At 33.5% G+C, this 20,930-nt stretch overlaps 1 protein-coding gene across 3 annotated transcripts in view; it reads right to left on the bottom strand.

Annotated features, from left to right (window-relative positions):
• Window positions 1-20,930, bottom strand: part of ADGRV1 (adhesion G protein-coupled receptor V1) — a 468,628-nt gene that overhangs the window by 432,673 nt on the left and 15,025 nt on the right. For 2 of the 3 annotated variants that reach the window (XM_076008180.1, XM_076008181.1), the window contains 11 exons: window positions 19,691-19,867; window positions 17,296-17,519; window positions 12,149-12,275; window positions 11,870-12,055; window positions 10,918-11,098; window positions 10,031-10,194; window positions 8,809-8,932; window positions 7,519-7,785; window positions 5,999-6,125; window positions 5,136-5,353; window positions 3,767-4,510 (listed from right to left, as the gene is read on the bottom strand). In XM_076008180.1, the coding sequence (XP_075864295.1) occupies window positions 3,767-4,510; window positions 5,136-5,353; window positions 5,999-6,125; window positions 7,519-7,785; window positions 8,809-8,932; window positions 10,031-10,194; window positions 10,918-11,098; window positions 11,870-12,055; window positions 12,149-12,275; window positions 17,296-17,519; window positions 19,691-19,867 (2,539 nt within the window). Of the gene's footprint in view, window positions 1-3,766; window positions 4,511-5,135; window positions 5,354-5,998; window positions 6,126-7,518; window positions 7,786-8,808; window positions 8,933-10,030; window positions 10,195-10,917; window positions 11,099-11,869; window positions 12,056-12,148; window positions 12,276-14,055; window positions 14,160-17,295; window positions 17,520-19,690; window positions 19,868-20,930 lie in introns of those variants that run through there. The other variant, XM_076008182.1, reaches the window with a different exon arrangement.

The following is a 20,930-nucleotide window of genomic DNA, read 5'->3' as shown; positions in this document are numbered from 1 at the left end:
ATAAAATCCTTAAAAGTAACTTCAATTAGTCTTTCAAATAACATTTCTGAACAGAAAAATAACTATATACATACAAACACACATATGCATGTATATATGTGCATATAGCACGTTTCCCCAAAAATAAGACCTACCCATAAAATAAGCCCTCGCAGGATTTCTAAGCATTTGCGCAATTATAAGCCCTACGCCGAAAATAAGACCTAGTGATGGGCGTGGCTACGCAGCGTATCTGCACAACCCATGCATTTCGTCAAGCAGCAGTAAACAAGATGAGCAGCCCTTTTCATCTACCCCATCATAACAGCTACTATCCCAGGGGTGACCGGAAAGGTGAGGGCAGCCCCACCAACAAGGTCAGCTCCCCCTGTCAGGTCCCGGCCATCCTGTGCATGCTACAAGCTGAGGCTTTGAAGGGAAAGTCTCCTCAGTGAAGTGAGGAGCAGGACGCTCCACTTAAGGTATTGTGTGTCCCCAGGGGGAAGAAGGAAAGCTGTGGCTGCCATTTTACTATGATGATCTTCCAGAAGAAGACGACTTAACTATATTTGAATAAATGTAGATTGTTGTACCGTACTTAAAAAAAATAACACATCCCCTAAAAATAAGCCCTAGGGTGTCTTCTTGAGGAAAAATAAATATAGGACCCTGTCTTATTTTCGGGGAAACACAGTATGTGTATTTGGATGAAAATTTCTTCTATTACATTTTAAATTTTATTTTGCATATTTGAAACTAAAATGGTTCAATTTCATCACAATTTTAATACTTCAGCTTTACTATTCTTCAAGAACTTCAAGGCTTGATGTGTTAAAACTTGTCTTGAGCTAAAGTTTTGAGAAGTCAGGAAAAAAGTTTCTATAGGCCAAATAGATCTCTTTATCCAAACAACTAATAGAAAAGATATAGAAATAGAAGTATTTCTTTTCAGAAACAACATTATAAGACGTTTATGTAAGATGAGATCTTGGCAGTGATTCTGGAAAAAAAAGTACAAATAATATTTCTTCTGAATAGTCACAATAATGGCTATTTTACAAATCTCTACCCAGATGGCTCTTCTAGAGAAGTCACAAGTATCTGGTGCATTACTGTCATGACTGCTCCCATGCCTACCACAGAAATTACTTTCCTGCCCAGCAAACCAGAACCACTTTTTCACAGGAGCTCCAGATTGGGTGGGAAATCTTATGATGTTGTCTCTCCTATTGAATTATCTGGCAGTTGTAAAGATATAAGTTCTCCTGATTCTCACAAAAACACTTCATGGGTCTCACCAGCTAGGAGACTATCTAGAGTCAAAGATACAGAAATGATCATATCACCTTTAGTTCTGCTTCTATGACATACTGAAAGGAATACTGACCTAGCAGTTACAGGCTTATTTTTAAGTCTTGGCTCCTCGGTTTCCAAGCTAGGTGATGCTGGCTAATTTATTTGATAATTCTGATCTCTATTTCTTTATTTATAAAATACTTAATATACTGAATTATTGTGAAGTGCAAATTAGGCAATGTTTGGAAAATGCCTTATAAATGTAAAACACTACCTAATTTGAGTATTCTAAGTGCTTCGCTTGTATGAATAATTCTCTGGAACAAACATGATCATTATATCTCCAATTTTAGTATCCACTATTTAAATTACAATGCCAAATCATACAGAATAAAAAAGTTATAAAGATGTCAATACGTTATAATGGTTCCTTCAGAATAGAGGTAATACAGTAACTTTCACTTTGCATCTTAACACTATCCTATACTTTACAAATTTTATGGAATATATGTGTATTACATTGACAATAAAAAGGAGTGAAGTATATATGTTATGTATATAAAATTTTAATAGTACACCTAACGTTTACAGTGGTTATCTCTGAATGATAGCATTTCAGTAATTTTTATTTTTGTTTTATATGTACACTTTTAAATTTTTCCATATTGAGCATATAATTATTTCTTTAAAAATGTACTTTTTTGAAACCAAGAAATACCACTATAAACCTACCAAAATGATTATAATTAAAGATATAAAAAGCCAAGCATTAGTGAAGTAGAAATCTCATACACCAGAGGTGAGAGTGTAAATAGGTTTAATTATTTTAGAAAAGTGTTAGGCAGTATTTACTAAAACTGAATATATGCACACATTGTAATTCAGCATTTCCATCCCGAGGAATGTACTCAGCAGAAATGCATACAGCAAACATGTTCATCAAAAAACATGTAGAAGAATATATGTAATGATATATATAATAGCCAAAAGCTGAAAACAATCCAAACAGAAATTAAAAACAGCATGAATAAATTGTTACAGTTACATAATAAAACCCTATGTAGTAGCGAGCATGAAATATCTACAAGGCAAAAATAGGAATAAACTTCCTAAACAATACCGAGCAAAAGAAATCAGATACTGAAGTGTACATACTGCTCAATTCTATTTACACAAATTAAAAGAGGAAAAGCTAATCTTATGCTCTTAAAAATGCCAATAGTTTGTAGGTAGAGTGGTAAGTTAGTGATTGGAGAAGAGCCAAAGGGGGCTCCTGGAATACTCTGTTTCTTCATATGGGGGCTGGTTACACGGATGCTAAAACTGATGAATTTTAAGTTTTAAAAAATGCATTTATCTGTATACTTATGATATGTATACTTTTATATGCTTTATAATATAGATGGTACCTTATTTCATCAATAACTTAAAAATACACATTTAAAGGTTTCTTTCCAAGTTACAAATTACAAAAATAACATAAGTTATTTGCAGTAAGCCAAAGAGAGAAAAGAAACACCAGCTCTCTTTCCCCTAATCTTTTCCATTCTCATTCCACCACCATTACCATCACCAAAGGAATCAGCGTTAACAGATAACATGTATGTATTCATGCCATCAAAAGGTGAATGATGTAATGCCACAGAGTGGTGTAAGCACAATCCTTGGCATTGAAATTGGTGCACCTTGTTTCTTTTGCCCATCTTTTTTTCTGCTGGAAAAAAATACAACCAAATATCTAATGCAGTAGATTCAGAAGGAAATTATTCTATTAAGCTACAGCCATATGAGTTTTGCTCTGTCTTCTGCTAAACACAAAACAGAATTAAATCACAAGATGGAGGGACAGGGAGCGAATGGTGACGGTAAGGTGTTAACCAATATCTGTATGCACATATACACACAAAAGTGCTTCTTAGGAAGCAGCATACGATCTAGCTTAAAGACAACAAAGATTATCTCTTCAAAGCACTCCACAGAATTCACCAATTTATGTTCTGATGCTATAAACCCTATAATCATTTTTAATGTGATTTTTCTCTCCTGATTTCTTTTCAACCTTAAGCCCACCACCCTCCACCTCCAGCAATACTGAACCAACAGCAGTTCCCCAGATACAATATTCTGTTTCACATTTCTACATATTTACTCATTCCTCTGCCTGCAATATCATTTTCCATCCCTCCTGCTACCCACAAGAGGGATAAATGTTCCTCCTTCATAATTTTTTTTTTCTTTCTTCCTACAATGTATTGTAGTGATCTACTGTGCATCTCTCTCCAAGAGCCTATTCCAGGTTCCTCAAGGGCTAAATTTTGCCTGATTCATTTCTGCATCACTCAGAATCTATCATGGTTTTGGCAGGCATGTAGTTTTGTTTAGGGAAATCCAATCAATACAAAAGAGAATCTTTATCCATTGGTATTTTTTTAAATGCAAAATTTTAGAAACTTCAAATTTCAGTTGTCCTAGTTGTGATGATAGCACTCACCATCAGTAATGGCTTCTCCTTTCAGACTCTTGATTCCTCTGGGCATTACATTTCCATCCAGGTAGAATTCAATTATGCCATCATCCAGGATAATTAGTAGATGAAGCCAAACACTTTCTTCTAAATATTTCATGACTGTTGCCTTGGCAATGTATGTAGCATTGGAACCCAGAGTTTTGTAATGAAGGGAAAGTGTCACATGGGACTCATTTGTTTGAATTTTTACTCCATAGTAGATGCTTCCATTACCATCATCCTTTGCTATAACAAATCCATTCGTATTGGCATTAGGCATTACCCAAGCTGAGAATGTAAAGTTGGCAATGGTGCTATTCCTGGAGGTGTGGTATTTTGGATTAACAGTCCCAAATGCACCCTCTACTCCAGTGAAGTACAAAGCATCTGTTCCGCTATGGTGACGTCGCATGTGCGGCTGTAAATGCACGGTGCTGGGGAAAATTCCAACCAGTAAAAAATCTATCACTGGTGGCAAACCAGAAGTGAACTCACTGGACAGTATTTCCCAGCCTACTCGTACATCACCAAAGACACCTTGTTGCCTCAAAACGGTGAAGTTAGTAATATAAGACATATCATCTTCTGAGAGGACATCTTCTGCCACTTCTCTCTCTAAACACTCTGGATCCAAGATGAAAACTCCAAATGGATCATCGTTGAATGGAATCATTACTGTCACCTGGAGGTTGGTGTCTGTTAGTTGGCCCCCAGGACCTGGAGATCCACCTGTAATAGAAAATTTATAATGAGCTAGAAACCAGAATTGCAAGTATTTCTAGTATAATGTGAAAAAAAAAAAGTAATTTGTTTAGCAAACAAACTTCTAGTTAAATAATTTACTCATCAATGAACAACAGTGTCACCATATGGCTTTTCTCACATTTTTAAGGGCATGATATCAGAAAACATTGGTTCAGAATAATTTTGTTAATAATCAGTCAAACTTGAAAAGCGAATATAAACTAGAGAGGTTTGATTCCTGTGTTTAAAATCAAAAGTGATGGGAAAATTTATTGTTTAAATTATGATACTTTAAGACCAAGCTTTGAACTACCATGAATCTGTACTTCCTAATTTCCATTGATGTTTTGTTGGAGACAATGTATTTGGTGTGGGAAAATTCTATCTATAAGTTCGATGATGCATATAAGCCTCCATTCATAAAACTGAACCAAGCTAAGACCACAAAAAAAAAAAATGAAAGTTAAAAATAACACTTAATCAAAAAAGGTATTTTGACATTTAAAATCAGATAATCAAGATACACTTACTTCTTCAACAATTGCAAACTCTAATTATTTAAGTATAAAATATAAAATTTTGGCGGCAAAGAACTGGAAAAACACAGCACCTGAAATGTTTACGAGCTTTAGAATATAAAATTCATTGAATTCAGGAATTGCATCAGGAAAAGCATGGAGAATTATTGGTTTTGCTACTTCTCCATCCATGAAGTTAACAGTCCCTGAAGTTTCATAGAACTCTTGTCCAGGCTGCAAAGCAGAATCATTCTGAAACAGCTGCCAAGCCACAGAAACGTTGCCAAAGTGTCCTCGGTGCCTCAAAATCCTATAAATAAATTTAAAAAATTAATTCTTAAGAAAAACTTACAAGTAGTGAATCTAACACTAATGAGAGCTTTCTATGTGATTTTAGAAATATACTTTTTCTACTTAAATTTAAATAAACCAGCCAGTCAGATGCACTGAGCAACTATCAAGAATCTCATGGAAAGGGAAGAATGAGGTAGAACTTTAATAAAGAGAAACACTCTTAAAAGTCTTGTCTTCAAAGTCCAAACTGAAAGACAAATCCTAAGCTCAATCAAAAAAATATTTAGATGATAACTGGAAAAAGGTTGTTTTAAAGCAAAGCACAGGGTGAGAGTCATCATGTATCATCTGAGAGAAGAGTTTCGGAAGACCTTGGATGATTCAAGTTTCTCAGTCCTGACAAAGGACTAAAGTTTGGGTGAGGACAGTGGGGAGAATAATTTCTGCTTACCAGTTAAAGTGGTTGGTTTTTTTTGTACAGATAAGTGGCAACAGCATAAACAAAGTTTATCATTCATTCAGACTGCCAACTTTGAAATTATTCAATTCTTGACCAGTTATTTTAATTTTGAAAAATTAACAATATTTAAAATTTTTATATTCTCAATGATTTTATTTTATTTCACTCAATTTTCAATTTGTCTTATCGAAATATGCTTACCAAAATGAATTAGTCTTTCCTTCTTCCACTGCTTTGTCTATGGGCTCCAGAGAAAAAATACCATTTGGATCATCATTAGCTTCGATTATCACAGTAGCCACTCCATGTTCATATACTACTGTATCACCTAAATTAAAAATGGCAATGTCAAAATAGCCAAAAAGTAGTTAACTTACTATTAAATTTATATTTTTAATTAAGAAAGTTTACAATTAAGTCCAAATTTTCAGCAAGAATTTTCTCACTGAAGGTCATATAATAAATGTAAAATACTGCTCCATTTCTCCAAAGATGTTTATGTATATCTGTATTATATAAGTATATACACACTTATATGTACATATAATATACACACACATACAGAGAAAGAGAGAGAGAGAGTTCAATGAGAAATAGTTCCTATTTTGTCTTTTGAGAAAATGTTAGGGAGGAACTCCTTTATTGAAAAGCAAAAAAAGACACTTCTTCACAATAGGAATATTGTTTCAAAAGCTTAATTAGAAATCAAAAACACAGTTTCTCTAAAATCAAATTTTTGAAGTAGAGTCTTTTGTTTCATAAAAATAGTGAAAGATTATTCCATAACATAAAAATGCTACTGTCCATGTTCATTGGAATCACTGGCTCAATAGTTTCCCTTTAGATCTCTGCCTTTAGGCAGCAAAGTTCGATCTGTTCATACATAAAACTAGGCAGTCTCCACGGTGTTGAACTTGATTCAATTCTCACCACAGCATGTCAGCACCGTGTCCACCTACACACTGGGTCTCTTTTCATCACTGCCTTGAGGTCCCTATCACTTCATCTTTTCACCAGCTGTTCCCTATGGGAACAAAAGTCCTTCCCATTTTCACTTATCTGACTAACTCTCATCACACCTGAGAATCCAACTCAGGCATCAACTCTTGCAGGAATTCTTCCTTGAATCCCCAGATTAAGCCAAGTGCCTCTCCACCATTTTCCCACAGCACTTAGCACTTTGTCAACCCATCATAACAATGATCACACCACACTGGTACACTCGCACAGACACACACGTAGGCAATTTTACTATAAGCTACTTGGACAAATGATTCTTATTCAAATTTATGCCCTAGAAAAACAGACGCTCAGTAATTGGTGCATAGAAGTTATTTACTGCTGAACTGATGCACAGAATGCTGACCCCTTAAGTCATTGGGTGACTAAGCAAGGCCCTAAGGAAACCATATTCCCAAGGCCTGTTATTTTTAGCTTAAGATTTCTCTTCCTTATATTATATCAGAATTTTCTATTTGTGCCACATTGTGAAGAAAAGGTTAAAAATAATGCCATAGAGTATATCAGGTACATGAAATTTCAATACATATATTCCTTTCACTGCATTGCTCAAGAGAGCAGTGAAACAAACCATTTTGTTCTTGAATAGTCACAGAAGACAGTTAAGCATTACTTTTCACCCCTCTAGGACAGTAGTGCTTAACATCATTTCCATAGAGCACTGAAATGACAAATCTGCCATAACAGTATCATTTATTTACCTGTTGAATTAAAGAGGATTATATAAAAGGACTCATCAGTTTCTGGGATACCATCTTCATTAACAAATACAGATATGCTCTTCTCTCTACTTCCAACCTCAAAAACAAGTGTTTCTCCTTTTTCAACAGGAACAAAGTCTCCATCTCTTGCGGTAGCCTTCCCATCCAAGGTAGCATATTGGACGGTGCAGCTAACATCAACAGATCCATTTCTGAGAACTGTAAAGTTAGCAGTCTCACCCTCTCGAACCCTCACTACACGAGGTTCTGAAACATCCATAAAGAAGAAACATGTGAGCTTTTCTGATTCTATTCACATATTTTCAGATCACATTATGTTTCTCCCTGCCCTCCACAAGAACACTCTCTACTGTGTCTTTGTTTAAAGAATCAGCTTTGTTCCCAACTCTGAAAAGAAGCCCCCCCTAATTACTTCAACAATTAATGGCCTTCCCCTTGCCTTAATTCCTACAGGATCTATGATCTTTCATACCTAATTTGTCAGTAAATAACATATTTGAAATTCTCTGTCTACTATTTCATACACGTCAGGTCCAAGCTGAGGCCATAAGTTCCTTTAGACCAGGACTAGATATATTATGTTTTATTTTTGCCAGAGCAATTAGCAGAAAGTTGAGCATAAGATTAATTCATTAACTACATATTAACTGAAGGTTACCAATACAAATCAATAAAATTCAAGAGGTTTAAAAGATTCCTGCATATGTATTAATAAATTGACCCCAATATAAAGTTCACAAAAAGCATTCAAAAAAGACTCAAGATTCAATAGAAATCTATTAAGTCTCATAAATAAAACTAAAAGATGCCTCAAGTGGCAAAAGGCAGCTCTAAAAAATGCAGAAAAGTGGCAAAAATGCAAAAAGCTTAATTAATATTTCCATTAGATGTTAGTTATTATAATGACTAGCCATCCATGAGATACAATAACCAGGCCCTCACTGAGCTGGATAGACTGTGCATTGGAAGAAATCATGTGGAGGAGTGTTCTTTTCTGCACAAAAGAAAGAAAATACCTCAGAATTTGAAAGGGGAAAATAAAGCTAACAAAACACTATTTATTTTATTTTCTTTCTGCTTCAGAAGATCTTTAAAATTATTTGTTAAAACTTTAAACAGACAGCATTAGTCATCAAACAAATCGTAAAATCATATTAAAATTAGCATCAATCATGCTTTATTGAAAAAGTTCAGTTGAGAATATTATTAAAATATATACACATTGTTTAAAAAAGATGGAAACTCACTAAAATAAGATAGCAATACCACCTGCAAAATAAATGGGGTCATCGTTTCTTCTAATCCTCAGAATTGCAGTTGTCTTGTTTCCCACTTTAGCTCCTCCAGTGGCATTAAGTAAGATAATGGTAAATTCTTCCATTTCCTCTGGAATCTTTTGGAAAATGTAACACATTTGAGTCAGATAATTTACACATGTAATTATATTATGTAGTCCTAAATTATTGTTTCTTTTTTTAAAAAGCCCTATTAATAATACTAATATTCACTTCTATTTATGAGGCAGAACTTCCCTAAAGTATTCAGGTGAGACTCAGATGCCCCCAAAATTATTCTAATGTGCATTCATCCAAAGAGCCACTACATTTTGACTAACTATAAAATTTAATGGAATTAGGGATATGTTGCCTTTATAAGCTAAAAATAGATATACCACATAGCTCATATTATTTCTGCAAGAAAATGGGAAATAAGTTTATTTAAAAATGGAACACAAAAATAATTTTTAGACATGTTTAGAACAGAGTTCATAAATAATAACTAAAGCTCTGCTAGCTCTCAAAGGCCTCTTGCAAACCGTAGTGAAGTTTCACCTGAGTGGGTCACAAAGACCTCACTCTGTGTCCTAACAAGATGAGATTCCCCGTATCTCTGAAGATACATAAATCCCCAGGTGGACACTGTTTCTCTTTCACATCATCCATGTTAACCGATGCTCTCCTCCCCCTCAAATAAAAAGCTGTTGGAATTTTGTCTATGAAGGGATGAGTGTGATGGCAAAAGGACAGTCCTCCTCAGCTGTTCTAAGTGCAGCCCCCCTCAGAAAGGTTCAATCCCCATTGTTACTCAGTTCTTTGTCTTTACTATCAGTAAGAAGAAACACCATGTTGGATCCATGACCCAGATGATCGAGTATCCTGATTCTAAAAGTACACCATAGAATACACGGTATAAAGCCCTGCCTTCAAAGGGCCTAAGTACAAGCCAAGGGCTCACCTCTCCCACAACTGAGAATCCCTGATATCTGACACATGAACAGAGTCACTGACCACTGTCAGTTCTAGTTCAACACGCCTTCAGGGGAACCCCAAAATAATATTGCTCTCCTGGATTATAGTCAGACATTATCATACTTGAGTTCTTTATCACATACTTGCATCACCAAATACATTACCAATGTTTAATTATTTGATTAAAAAATTATCGATCAACTACAACAAGTAAAGCAGAGAGTTATATATGCAACATTTACCTCATCTGGAAGGGAGTAAATGGTGATATTTTTTGAAAATTCCTGATCTCCAAAGAAAATAGTCCCTTGCACAGGAAATACATCTTGTGTAAAGTCTGGACTAACCACCCATGATACACTAATATCACCAAAGTTGCCTCGATTTCTTATTACACCATAAACAGCTGTGAAATACAAATGTGTATAATACATATGAATATATCCCAAACAACTTTAAAGCAATGAGTAAAGAAATTGCTCAAATAAACAAAATAAAAATAACACTGGTTTTTAATAAGAACAATTATTTGCTTAGCACAGCCTCCAAGGTACATAGCAAAATATATCAGTCTGTTCCTCCCTCTGAAGGTAAACAATTAATAAAATAAATGGATTTAATCACAGTTTGGGATTTTAAAAGTCATTCTGCATAGGAAATGGAATGACAACTAATTAGATACACCTATCATAAAGACCTATAAGGATATCTGCAAAAGGCAGTTAAAGGAAGATGAATACTCGAGTGATTTTCTGATCCAGACAGGCACTGCTCTAATAATAAAATATTTCTTATCTCCTTCCACTGCAATAGTTCCCTAGCAGTAATTCTTAGTTTTAGAATTGTCCCTATTTGACTTAATTCATTCTTAAGTGTTTGAGTTGCACTGCATATGATTAATTGAAATCAAAATAGAAATGAAGTCACCAGTATCATCACAATACTATGTAAGAAATAAAAATAGTGATACTAAATATGAGTTTTAAAAAGACAAATCTCTGCACTACATGTATTTTCTAAGGCATAATGGGCAACTGAAAATAACTAGTAACTAAAGAAATAAACTAAAAAATGATAATATTTCTTCTTCAATAAGCAGAAATACAATATAAGAAACAGAATAAATTACCACTGTAGATATCATCTCCTTTGCTTTCATTTATCATCAGAATTAGATCATCAGAAACAAATTCTATAATCCCATGAGGATCATCATTTTTTAGAATTGTTATGTTGACAACTGTAACACTTCCCAACTTGCTTTCCCGTTCACCATGGCTGCTGAGGACCACCCAATAGTGTTCATCCAACTAAAACGAACATGTAAAATTAGGAAAAATGTAAAGGTGACATTTTCACAGCAAATAAAAACTATAAATATTCAAGACTATTAATATACTCAATTTTTCTGAAATACAAAGCTCACTGAAAGTACAAAAGAGCTCATATTATTCCTAAAATAATATTTTAAAGTTCACCTAACAATTAAGAGAGATCTGAAATATACATATGCATTAGCCAACAAGGAAACGATAAACAATGACAGTCCTCTAAAATGGCAAGAAAACTGGATATTATCATTGCGTCGATGATCTTTCTGGTCATATAAACTTACAAGAGTAAATAAAATATAATTAATTTAAAAGCAACATATGTATTGGTGAGTAAACACAATGGAACTATACCTGGCTCCATTAATATAGAACTTCAATTTATTTCCTTTAAAAAAATAATTTTTAAGCAAAACTTCAGTCCAAAACCACATCATTAAAAGTTCAGTCAACACAGATTACATAATATTAGGCTTAACATAAATAAAGCTAAAAGGAGAAGAAAATTGATCACACACTGAAAGTCTCAAATTGGTATTGCCTTACATAAGACAAAAATACACCTTTCTAATTTAGATGAGTATTTTTTAAGCTTTTTTTAAAAAAATTTCCAAACCGATATACTTATCGATCCTTTCTTGCCCACTTCTTTTCTATGTCTCCTTGCCAATGTTCAAAATATTTATACCCATAGTATACCAGATACTATCAACCTTCTAAAAAAATCACAAGGAAAAAAAAATCTCATACCTCCGGTATCCCATCCAATCTTGCTAGCAAGGTGACCACTATCTCCCTTTCTCCAGGTTTAAATTCAAGTACCCCGGTGTTTCCATAGAATTCATTGCTATCTCTTGGCTCTACTCGGTAGTGTAGAAACTGCTTAACGAGAGCCCCCCTTGATCTGATGATGTGGAGCTCTACCGATTCTCCTTCCTGTAGAAAAAAATTCACAAATGTTCAGATCCTTCAAGATCATTCTTCTGAAGTTGTGAGCACCGAGTAAATTGAAGTTTCTTTGATACTTACTTTTATAACATAGGGTCCTCTGGAAGCAGGAGAAAATTCAAAAACTCCCCCAGGATCATCATTTTCTAAAATAATTAGGTCACGGCTAGTATATCCAGATTTCAGCACTTGATTTTCCACATTAACCCTGGAGAAGTCAAAGGAAAAAAGGTACCCGCTACTTGTAGTCTTACTTTTGAATTTTGCAGGCTTCTAAGGCAATATTTACAGCCCTTCCAGATAATGAAAAGGAAGGTTATTAGACCTTAAAGTGAATTTGTATGTATTCAAATAATTTAAGATCAAAACAGTTTTTCACTCATAACAGTTATGGAGAACTTCTATTTCTGAATTTATTATATCATTTTTATTTGCCTAAAACCAAACAGTGCATATATATACCAAGAATACAGCACCCAGTGGTTGTAAATATATTTTACTTATATAAAGTATCAAAATGTACAGATTTGATTCTAATTTTAGAAACATTTAGCTTGTAACATGTAGTTAGAAAATATCTAGAACAAAATTGTGTTTTAATTTAAAAATACACTTAAATTCATGCTAAAAAATTCATTAGATAAGATTATACTAACTGAATAAGGATACATAAAAGTTGTACAACGACATGGACTAAAGCAAGCTACACTGATAAAAAAGAAACACAATTATGATTATATTTTAGGGATAATTTATGGCTTCAAATACTTTCTATTCACCTTAATTTTAACCTCATGCAGTCTTTTTCTTTTAGTATAAAAGAAAATGTAGGACATAGAAGAAAAAAGGGAAAAAATGGATCTAAGATGCATGAAATGTTATAACAATTCCTATATACCTTAAAAAGAACATACTAAAACAAAATTTTTTTATTTCTGGTTTTAGTAGTCAATGTATAATTAAAATGATCAAAGGGACTTGAACTGCAAGGTTCTGGGGGTTTGTTTAAAAGCCAGCAGGCTCTTAAGAATTCTCAATCCTGTGAGCTGCTCTAAACTTTTCCAAATGCCACTTCCTATTAAACAAAAAAATACAATCAGAGCTCAATATCACAATGAAACCACAATTAAAATGTAGAAATATGTAGAAAGACAGATTACTTCCTATGTAATAGAGAATTTGAATTAACATCCTTCACCAGCTTTTGGAAATCTGACAATCAATACCTAGCATGCTAGTAGCCACAGAAGAGGAAGTCCAAATAATAGAAGGGTTATTTATTATATTCTTAATATAGTCATATGATTTTCATAGCAAATTTGCCCATCACTTATATCAATATCTTTATTAATTAAAATTTCCTGTGTCCACATAAACCAGGAGACAAGCAAACTAGATCAGAATGCAAACTATAAAAATCCATTTTGAGCATTAGACAAATCAATTTATTTTTAAACGTTCTTGAAATGTGCTAGCCTTATGTACAATGCAAATTCTGAAAAGTTCTGTATACAACACTGAGATATAAGCAAGAAATTGCCTAGATGCACTCAGAAAACCAATGGAAGAGTTAAGATTATTGATTGCTAACTCTGTTAAACAAGCTGCAAGATTTATAAATAGATGTTGGATAAGAATTTCATAAGCATAGCACAATAATTGTTCTCTAGGTTATGTGTAAGCTATAAGGAAAGATAAAAAGTTTAAGTTCTTCAAAACATGATTATATTAATTCTCAAACTTTTCAACAAATATTTGAAATGCATTCACAAATTAAAACTCTTAGGACCAAAAATAAACAAACAACTTCATATAAGCTTCCCTTATCATTAGAAAATGAAACTGCACACGAAGCATGCACGACCAGGTGAACAAGCAAAATTTTTCAAGACCTGTGATCATGCAGAACTGCAGCCTTGTCCAAAAACAATCACTTGCAAAACCAAATGTTGAATCACTAAAAACAAGGCATTATTTTATATACTTACCCAAAGTACACGACAAACCTTTCGGTTTCTACCCTGTCAACATAGAAAGAAGTGTGGGAGGAGGGATAAAGAGGCAGAGCACCATTTGCCAAAATCTCACTAATACTGCTAAAAACCTAGAATGGCGGGGGGGGGGGGGAATAAAGCTAAAGAAAGCCTTTCTTTTTTCCCCAAGAACTAGTAATGTTCACTCTACGGGAACTCTGCACCCTGGGCTCTTTGCTATTGACAAATGCTAGCAAGAGGTTCGGCGGTTCCCACTTATGGAAGATGACCCCATGGTCAGCCAACATGTCAAGACCCATTCAAGACATTCCTTTCCAGGCCTCCTCCAAGGCACTTATGCCTGCCAAGCACCGTACATGCTCACAAACTGCAGCAGCTGAGCAAATTTCATTCAACCCTACTTATAATTACTTAGTAGCTTTAATTAGATTTTTTTAAAAAAATAAAGACTTCCATCCTCAGATCTAAAGCCAGTTGTTCTTTGAGTTAGAAAAAAACAAAACTCTATAAGCAGAGAAACCTACACCTTTCATCATTTGCAAAGGAATATACTCAAGAGACCCTATCATTACGTCTTTTAATTATGCCAAATATTACTTAAACACCACTTTATATTGGGAAACCTAAACACTTTTCTAAATCCCCAATGTATTTCATTTTCAGTCTCGACAAGCACATGTCAAAATGTACAGACCTTAAGCTTCATTTTTAAAGTCAAAAACACACCACTTATAAATATTGGGTTACATATAAATACACATAACAAATTTCTTCTAAAGCAAACTGGCATAATGAAATTATTTTTGATTTGAGAAAAATGAAACAATAGAATATTTTTAACTATTACAGTATTTGAAAGCATCATAAATTGTTTAGTACCAGGATAACTTTTGTCTATATTTAATTGAAATACAGAGAATTTGAATTTGACATTAAGGGAAAATTATAAACTGTATCACAATAAAGTATTATTTTTGTTACGCTATTGTGTTGTGACTCATTGTAATCACACTTACTAGCATTCATTCATTCTTTCATTTAAGTTTTGTCAAAAATTTTCAAAATTGAGAGAGGTTTTGATAAAATAAACTACTTCAAACTATATATTTTCAAGTTTATTCATTTATTTTCATGTTTATTCAATTAAATATGTCTTTGAACACTCAAATGTCATTTGTATATTATTGTTCATGAACAATGGAGATAATACAAGTATGAACTAGTTACTAATAGAATTAAAACATTTTAACATACATTTGAACTACTTTTCTCTATTTGAAAAGAACCAATAATTTCTCAAATTTTCTACCCTATGATTTGTACTTCCTGTGTACTGTTCTTTAGCCGTAGGAAGGGGGAAAAAACTCAAAAATTATACTTAATTTTAAATGTTTACATGATAAGATAAAAATTACTATTTTGAAAGAACATAAAGAATAGTCACTACGAATTTTCAGAGATACAATTTAAATCATTCTTTAAATATTTATTTGAGTGCAGAAAGTCTCAGCAGAGCTAACAAAGTTTCTATGGATTGCTGCGCTTAGGTTTATAATCACTGTTCATTTTTCTTTAGTCTTTTTCAAGATTGCCCAGTGATTTAATAGGTACTCAAACCTAAGTTAAAGAAAAAAAGGACATAAGTGAAAAAAAATGATAATTTGCAATTTACATTTTATTATATTTTACTGATTTTTTCCATCATATGAAATACCTTTCTTAAGACTAAATATAAAATATATATTAAAACCATAAGTTATCTAGACTGGGGGGGGTATTGTATTTGGCTTTTGCTTTTTGGTTTTTATTATATGTTCCCTTGGTATTTTGGTTATTGTTTCATTTCACCTTTTATGTAAGAAAGGACATAAACAAAATGTGGTTCTGAAAGCAAGCAAAAGGAACAGTGGACATTCAATAGATTTGTTTCTATATTCTATATTTTTCTTTCATGTAAAAATAAAAAACAACAACCAACTCGTCAGGTTTTTTAAAATGTGTTTAGACAAAACACCTACAAAGAAAAACTTACAAGAGGCTGATAATAAACTATAGAGAGGTCCAGGGATTATATAAAATAATTTTTACTAATTCAGTCCTGAATAATATAATACAAAAATGTCTCTTGAATTTATCTATGAAATTTACTATTTCTAAATATGAATTATACAAAAAGCCTTCAAGCCTTCAAGTCACAGTAACCTTCTCTAATATGTATCAACTTTCATATAGAAACCTATAGTAGATAAGGTTGGTTTTAATTTTTAACACATTCACTGCCATGTGAGTTGTATTTAACTCACGCTAGTTTTGAGCCTGGGGCCTTGTGAAGCATATGAAGACTCAATTCTCCAAACCAAATTCAGTAAGTATGTCGTGAGTCACATACAACTCAATTGGTATGCAGTGTAAAAACTGATTCTAGCGCTGCATGAGTTGAATATAACTCATGCACGGAAAACAATAAAAAATAACATATTTTTCATTAAATTAGAAAGGACTGTTTTGTTTTTGAGGTTTTTATTCTGTTTTTGTAATAAAACGCCATGGCCCCAGGCAAAAAAAATTTTTTCTAGTGGGGCAGTCAATGTGTTAACTATCATTAATATCAGGTAAACACAGTATATTTTTATTTTTAGAAAGGATTTTCTGGGACATTGTGACATTTTGTTAATATAAATTACCCACTGAGACATGCTAGGTAAATTCTTATCATTACTGAAATGTACCTCTTAAATGTGTGTAATTTATGATTCTTTGGAAAATAAGTATTATTTAATGTTTAAATTACAGGTCAAAAAGAAAATTTCATTATATGAAGATTAATGATTTCTTTTTACTCACTTAAAAAAAAGCTCTAATCCTCTGCCCTATTGAAAATGAAGCCAGCAGAGCTGTTTTCTTAAGCTAACATTTTAGATTTGTTGTTGCCTATTTTTTTAATATAGCAACATATTGGCTATGCTTCAGATTTATTTGATACCTCCCATGAATTTTCTATGTAATACTTCTTCACAATGAACAGCAGGGTAAAAGTTCACTGAAAGATATAATTATATTAATGGTCTAACCAGAAGCCATCAACAAATAACAAAAAAGATAGAAGGCCAGCATAACACTACTTATTTGATTTCTTTTTATTTTATATAAACTAAAGAATTAAAACAAAAATCAAAATTGTTTAAGAGAACTCAAATATAAATGTTACTAAACATTACCTAATTGGTTTATTACCTGTCTAGAGAAAGTGTTACAGTTTCATTCATTTCTGGTATGTCATCACCTTTGACAGTAATGTTGATTGTTGTGTCACTTTGCCCAGATAAAAACAAAACAGAGCCATTAAAGGGACCTATATCATCCAGGGTCACTGCTTCTGAATTAAAGCCAGAGGGCTTCAAACTCCAATAGACAGTAGCCTGGCCATCAGTTCCATCCCGATGTAAGGGAATGTAAACCTTATAAAAAGAAAAAACAGAACAATTTCTTCTAAAATATATGCTCACAAATGATATAAGTACTGCTGTTAATGTGTGTACATATTAGTATGTGAATATATGTATTCTGTATAGGGAAGTGAACTATTAAACAACATAAAAACACAACTGAACAAGCATTCTCTTTAAGCATGAAAATAATTTTAGACATAACTATTTTATTAGTTTTTGCTAATCAACTTTACAAAATTACAAGAAATGTACAAAATTACCCCCACCTAACAATGTGTCTAACCTGACATTTGCCTTAATAAAAGATGAATATTTTTAAAACCAAAGAATTGTGAAAAACATAGAACAATCTTTCTAAAGAATAAATTTCCATCAGTGGTTATCTAAAAACAGAATCAATTTAATATCACAATGCAAACTAAAAAATAAACTATGTTCTGTAAAATGTATCCTAAGTGATGGGGGCAAAATAAAAAAAAACACAATAAATGCAGTAGAAATAAAATCAGACACGCATATCATGACTCTGGGTTATGTTTATTGGGCAAGTTACTTAACCTCTCTGATCTCAACTTTTCTCGTGTGAAATAAAGATAATGATTCCCTATTTTGCAAGTGTACGCTGAGGATTAGAGATAGTTTTAAGTAAAGCATCTAGAACTATGCCTCTCCATTTTATACGCTAAATAAATGGGATCTGTTATAATAATTCTAAAACAAATTGTATTTGTTAGTTTTGTTCAAGTGCAGCACACTTTAAATATACTTAATAATAAAATCATTACATATCATGATGAAGTTTTTTCAAAAAAAGAATATAAAGGAATAATTAATGGTGGATTAAGCTATTCTTGTATGCTCCTAAAAGAGGAGTATCCTCTTTTTTCTTTGTCCTTTAACATAGCTCATCTTGAAAGAAACATAAGATATTTTCGCCATAAACCATGCCGTTACTTTGGCTAGCAGTGGTCAGAACCCAAGACTAGTGAGCAAAATAAGATTCTCAGAGAAGACCAAAAAAGTAACAGAGAGCGGGGCCCCTAAATCACCCTGAGGGAGTGAGAATTGCCAGGACTGTATATGTCTCAAAGAGAACAAAGGGAAACTCCTACTTTTCCCAAGAGGGGAAGTATACAGGTCAGGAGTCCAAAACTTTTCCTAAAAGCTCATTTCTCTCAAGGGAAAAATACGAAATGGTAAATTTACAGCTTTATAAGAAAACAAATAAAAGCAATCCACTCTTTAAGAACAAACTAAATGCTTCTCAGTTTTTAGAAGGAAACAGTGTATTAAGAAAAATATGAAAAATCAAAACCATCTTGAAAAATGAAGCTTCTCTGCCCACTTACAGAAGCTAAAATACAAAGAAAGGAAATGATGGTGACCATATTTTGACATGAGGCTTTGTTAATAAAAACAATTCTCCTCACTCCTGATCTAAACCCCAACCCAATTTAAATCAAAATGTGAAGGACTTGAAGACAGTCTCAAGGACAGACTGTGGCTCAGGGAATGGTAAGCCTGAAGGACAGAGCTATCCCTGGATAGACAGAGACTTGGGAAAAATTACAGCACAGAATGTGCGAGTGGGGGGATGGGGAGCAAAAGGGATACTGTGTACATGAATATGCTTTTATGTGTGTGTTTATGCAAAAATGTATATATACCATATATATAACATTTTAAAATTCCTAAGATTTACTTAGCATGTTATAACTTTATCACCATCATTTCCACCATCAAGCATAGGACCCAAGGGAGCCACTTCAGTCCTACTCAAGCTCATGCAGTGCTCAGAGATGGAACAGGTCAAGGACACCTGAGGTACCATGACTTGGCTAATGAAAAAAGAAAAGATTACGTTTGGCTATCACTGTGTCAAATGTCTTAGCACCATCTGAAAGCGGTCATCCCAAGACATCCTACTTCTACTATGAGCAATTCTAATTATTCTATCCACAATAGCAAAAGATGATGGGAAAATCACATACTCATCAGTTACTTAAGTCAAATTACATATTGAAGGCTTCATGTAAATGGTGACGTCTTTTAAGACCTGTTAACTCTATATGCTAATCCTGTTTAAAAAAATAGTGTCTGTGTCTTACCTCAAACTCTTTAGGTCCCATCAATAAGAAAAAGTCTACAAAAAAAAGAAAAAAAAGAAAAAGTCTACTTACCACTTCAGCAGCAGAATCTTCTGGTTCATGCAAAATGATTGGAAGATTGCTAAGAAAGCCAATTTCCCCATTTGCAATGGCTGGAGTAACCAGTAATGAAATATTTAGGATTTCCCCAAATCTAGGACTTATGGGTGGGATTGGGGGAATTATGTTCACCAACTTCACCGATTCCAACTATAATAAACAAATAAACAAAAAAGAATACAAATTGATAGAATACAAAAATTTTTTAAAGCCTACACAGCATGGGGTGACAAAGTAAAAATGCATAACAGTCACCAATAACTCAGCCACTTCATTCTCTGCCTCCCTCATTCACCATCCCTTTTCAATCTCCTGCTCCTCAATTATTATTATTCCCCAGAGGTCTTCCTAAACCCTTCGTCTTATAATTTTATGCCCTCTCCTTAATAATCTCTGGATCTCTCCCCCAAATTCCAAATCATTAAACCAACTGCCACTGGACATCACATAAATGTCACACAAATGCCTTACAGATAGAATGTCCAAAACAGAAATCATTGTCTCTGTTCCATGTGACTACTCACCACTACCATCACCAGCATCACCACCTGCTCTTCCTCCTTGTCGCTTACATCCAACTACCTTGACCGTAAAGCCAAACATCAGAGAGCTGTCCACATCTCCTTTCCCTTCTCTGCTGACCCAGACTTCCAATCATCCACTTCGCTTCTCTTCCAGAGAAAATACATCTAAAGACCACTCAGAACTCCATTTATAACTTAATGCATCTTTATGCTTAAAGAAATGCAACATATGTATTACATATAGTGTCCCTGTAATTAATGAATATGACCACTAGAGTAACTTTTCATGATATTCTTGTCACCTAAAATGCCCTTCCTTCATAATCTCACAAGTCCAAAATGTACTCACTTTTAAAACCAGCTAAAGTCCCCTCCTCTCTCATGAAGATTTTTCTTGAATTCTCCAGTCCTCTTTATTCTACCTCTTTTTGGACTTCTACTGCTACTCTCATTAACCTTAGAACTTAATTGTAAATTTTACATATTGCTTGTTTATCATCATTTTGTGTGTTCCAGACTTTTAGTTCACAACAGGCTCATACAGTTCTCGTGGGTCTGTGTTCAAATCAGCATTTTTCCAGTACATGCCACACTTGAAACTGCAGCAGCTACACAATTAATACTTGCTAATTCATCCCACCAACACAAGCTGAGCTCTAATAGGAATTCTGGCATATCTCAAACCTTCA

The sequence above is a fragment of the Microcebus murinus genome, chromosome 11 (genome assembly GCF_040939455.1).
Source record: "Microcebus murinus isolate Inina chromosome 11, M.murinus_Inina_mat1.0, whole genome shotgun sequence".
In the NCBI taxonomy this organism is placed as follows: domain Eukaryota; kingdom Metazoa; phylum Chordata; class Mammalia; order Primates; family Cheirogaleidae; genus Microcebus; species Microcebus murinus.
Note: the sequence above shows the minus strand (reverse complement) of the source record. Positions and strands in the feature narration are given on the sequence as shown.